Source organism: Macadamia integrifolia, chromosome 6 (genome assembly GCF_013358625.1).
Source record: "Macadamia integrifolia cultivar HAES 741 chromosome 6, SCU_Mint_v3, whole genome shotgun sequence".
In the NCBI taxonomy this organism is placed as follows: Eukaryota; Viridiplantae; Streptophyta; class Magnoliopsida; order Proteales; family Proteaceae; genus Macadamia; species Macadamia integrifolia.
The window spans coordinates 35,858,630-35,862,575 of NC_056562.1; the positions used below are offsets into that span (position 1 = coordinate 35,858,630).

At 35.4% G+C, this 3,946-nt stretch overlaps 1 protein-coding gene across 1 annotated transcript; it reads right to left on the minus strand.

Annotated features, from left to right (window-relative positions):
- Positions 1-1,039: 1,039 nt before the first annotated feature.
- Positions 1,040-2,062, minus strand: LOC122082825. Its single transcript, XM_042650604.1, has one exon. It carries the CDS (start codon positions 1,934-1,936, stop codon positions 1,220-1,222), a length of 717 nt encoding a protein of 238 aa, XP_042506538.1. The 5' UTR covers positions 1,937-2,062; the 3' UTR covers positions 1,040-1,219.
- Between the last annotated feature and the right edge of the window lie 1,884 nt (positions 2,063-3,946).

The window sequence follows — 3,946 nt, forward strand, 5'->3', positions numbered from 1 at the left end:
ATAGAAACTTTGACGTCTTGGATTCAAAAATCCACAAAAGAATTCCAATAATTTATGCATCTTAAAAAAACCAAATGAGTTATTTAATTAAGACAGAAAAAGCAGGTTATTTTTTAAGTAGATGCACTTGCTAAACTAGAGTTTAATTAACTTCTTCTCGGGTCCGATCCAAGCTTTTAAAATTTGGATTCGAACTGGGGAATTGGGATCCTTAGTGATTTCTGGGGTTTATGTTGACTCCATCTGATTTTGATCTGATTCAAATCGAAATTGATAAGAGTTGATTCTGCGGTTACAGTCGACCAAGCTTGATCCTGATTCAACTGTTTCTAGTCAGTCATCTAATAAGTGATTTCTAGGGCTCCAGCCAATTCCAATCCAATCCAATTCAAATTGAAATTTAAAGGAGCTGATTTTGTGGCCAACTCTGACTGAGTCTAATTCTGATTCTGATTTCAGATGCTTCGAATGGGTCTTGTGATTAGTGATTTCTTTGGTTTAGGTTGATTCCATTCGTTTGGATTCAATCACATAGTAAGTGATTTCTAGGGTTTAAGCTAATTCTGATTGTTTCGAATCAATCATGTGGTAAGTGAGGACTCAAATCCTCTGTGTTGAGCGATGAGTGGCAGTGAGCATTCAACGGATGGGAGGGCTTCGGCATGTATCCTAGTCATTGGATTTCACTACCACTCACTGCCTCCCCACAGAGAATAACTTCTGGGGTTCATGTCAATTTCAGGCATTTGGAATTGACTGTGGACTATGGTAACTAATTCTAGGGTTTAGGATGATTTTGATCCAATTCGAATTGGAATTGACTGTAACCCACTTTGCGTGGCCACCTCCGATGGAGCCTTATCCCGATTCTAGCCATTACAAATCGGCCGCAAGGAAAATGATTTTTAGGGTTCAAGCCGATTCCAACCAATTCTTATGAATCTTGCCCTTGCAAAACCTTGGACTCATCAAATGATCTATATATATATATATATATATAGCTTGAAATTAACTTGATTTAATTTAGAATCTTCACAAGTTCAAAAAAGATCTATAACCCTCATTTACTCTTTGTAATTAAAAACTTTAATACAATCAAATGAAGTAAAAAAAAAAAAAAGGGTAGCCATACTTATTATGTATACAATCATGTAGAGTTCTAGACTCAATAACTACAAGTAATCACTTAAAATTTGAAAGATCTACCAAGACTAGATCACTAGAGCTCCACATGTTCTTCGCACTTCATATCTTGCATCGACATTGAAGATAAGGATACGTCCACGGTGCAGTTCATCTTCACAATTATATAACGTTTAAAGATATTTAACACATTCACACGCCCATCAATCCAAGTATAGCTATTAATGGAGAGTGAACCAGACCTTATATCACTCAACAAGTGTTGAACCTTTTCTGAAGATGAAGAATTAGCTGTGATGAAGAGCTCCACCGTAAGGTTCATATGCAGAGTCCTTCTAGCCCTAGCGTTGCCCGCCGGGTTTCGGGCTTCGCCGACCTGAGAGCCGTCGTAGAAGATGGAGGTGGTGGCGTTATTGAACTTGAAAGAGGCTATGTTTGGGTTCTTGATAGACATATCTGCCATCATGGTCATGTTGACACTAGGGGTGGTTGGCTGAGCAAAAGGGTTCGAGGGGTCGATGGTGGGGAGTCTGGAAACCTTTAACTTATCGAAAGATATTGAATTGAGGGTGACGGTGGCATCTTTGACACGGAAGACGGTGAAGATGAGGATGACGCCGACTATGATTATGATAAGCATCAGGGCTGAGAGACAGCCGCAGCATTGGATACATCTTCTCCGGCGAAGTTTTCCGGCGGATTTCGACTGAACTTCGTCTTGTTCGTAGCTTTTCATCCTTCTCCAGGCTGGTGGTGGCATGGATTTCTCCTGATCTTCTGCTACTCCTCCCATGGTCGATCGGTTTCGTGGGTTTGCTTCCTTCCTGGATCTTCTCCTATAGTTGCAGACTAGTAGTGGAGGGGAGGGAGGAGATCTCTTTTTTCTCCTCTCCTCTTTATATATAGATATTATCTCAAGTCCAGACTCTATTGACTCTAGTGGGTTTTAAAATATAGGGAGAAACTAAGGGACTGGCCATGTGAGAATTTAGGGAACTCCTCAAAGTGAAGGGTTCCATTATCGACTTTGTCATGAGGGTCTGAGAACTAGAGGAGTTATCACGGCGTTGCCTTTGACTTTTTGACTCTTGAGACTTGCTGACCTATTACTCCTTCCCAACTTCCTTGTTCTTTAATTCCCTTTTTTTGTTCCAATTCCAAGTTGTTTAATTGAATTAGACAGGAAGTGAAATGACCACCTCTGTCCCTCCCTTAGGATGCCAATGCTCGTGATTCCATTGGTCTCCGCCCACATTGGCACTGGGGCCACGTATCCTGATAGCAAACACCTTCTCATATAGAATATAGATCCTCCACCTCGTCCATGGAGATCGACCATGTGTCTTGCTAGATGTTGTATGTTATATAATATTTAATTTTACCATTTTTTTTTCTTCAATGAGGGTAAAATTTTGTCATTTTGAACATGTAGATATAAAATAATAAGACAAAGATGAAAAAAATATAAATTTAATATAAAATAAAGGAGAATTTACTATCACTCCCCTACCTTTTACTTTTTTACTGATACTCACATGCTTTTTGATTTTTACATCTCTTTCTCCCCTGCTCTTTTTAAATATCCAAGTTACCCTTTCTTTTTACTTATTCCTATTACATTTTTTTTCAAAGTGATTGGTTCGAAACATGGTTTGAACCAAACCACTAACATGTTTTGTCTCATCCAATCATCAAGGATATTGTAAATTCAAAAAAGAATAATCTTGTATCCGATCAATATCTATATTGATATCATATGTTCCAATCGAGTACCACACGTTTTTTAATTTTTTTAATCCTTAGATTGGTTGAGACCGATAACAATCTAATACCCATAAAAAAATAGATTGCTAAATTTGCGATGATGGATGAGATAAAATAATAATAATAATAATAATAATAATAATAATAATAATAATAATAATAATAATAATAATAATAAAATAAATAAATAAATAAATAAACAACATCTCTGATGATTGGATGAGATGAAATAAAAAATAATAATAATAATAATAAATAATGTCTTTAAGGACAAATCAGCTATGTCAATATCCTTGATGATTAGATGAGACAAAAGTTGTAAGTAGTTTGGTTCAATCCATGTTTTAAACCAATCAATTTGAAAAAATATAATAGGTTACAAGTGAAAAGGAAGTGTAATCTGGGTATTTAAAATGAGCATGGGAGGAAGAGATGTAAAAATAAAAAAGCAGAAGAGTATCAACAAAAAAGTAAAACATAGGGGAATTTTTGTAAATATAGGCCAAGTGTAGGGGAGTGATAGTAAATTCCCCTAAAATAAAATATGATCAAAAGAAAATTACATGTTGTAAGTAGGGGTATCAAAAACTAGCTCGAATCGATAAAATCTGAACCGAACCAAACCGATCCTTATTGGATTTATTTTGGACTGAGGTATGTTAGGACCGGTTGAAAATCGGTCCAAATTAAACCGACCAATAACCAAACCGAATGAAACCGATAAAAAAATAAATAATTATGATATTATAAATTGGTGAATTGACTATCCATTTTTTCACAATATTAGTGAGAAAAAAAATTTATTGTAAGAGGAATTGTTACAAATCATTTAATATTAGGTTATGAATAGAGAAATTGATTTGTAAATTGTAATAATGCTTCCATTGATTTCCTTGTTCTCTATACAAAACTAGTTGGATAGTTAAATGAATGATTAGGGATAATAGGGTTTGTTTGTGATTTCAATATTAGTTATCTTCTTAGTAATTTGTTATCCATTAGTTTCAATATTAGTTCTCTTACAACGACAAACCATGAT

Bases quoted from the DNA above. Each gene is read 5' to 3' on its own strand.
- LOC122082825 (XM_042650604.1), bottom strand. From the start codon at position 1,936: ATGGGAGGAGTAGCAGAAGATCAGGAGAAATCCATGCCACCACCAGCC.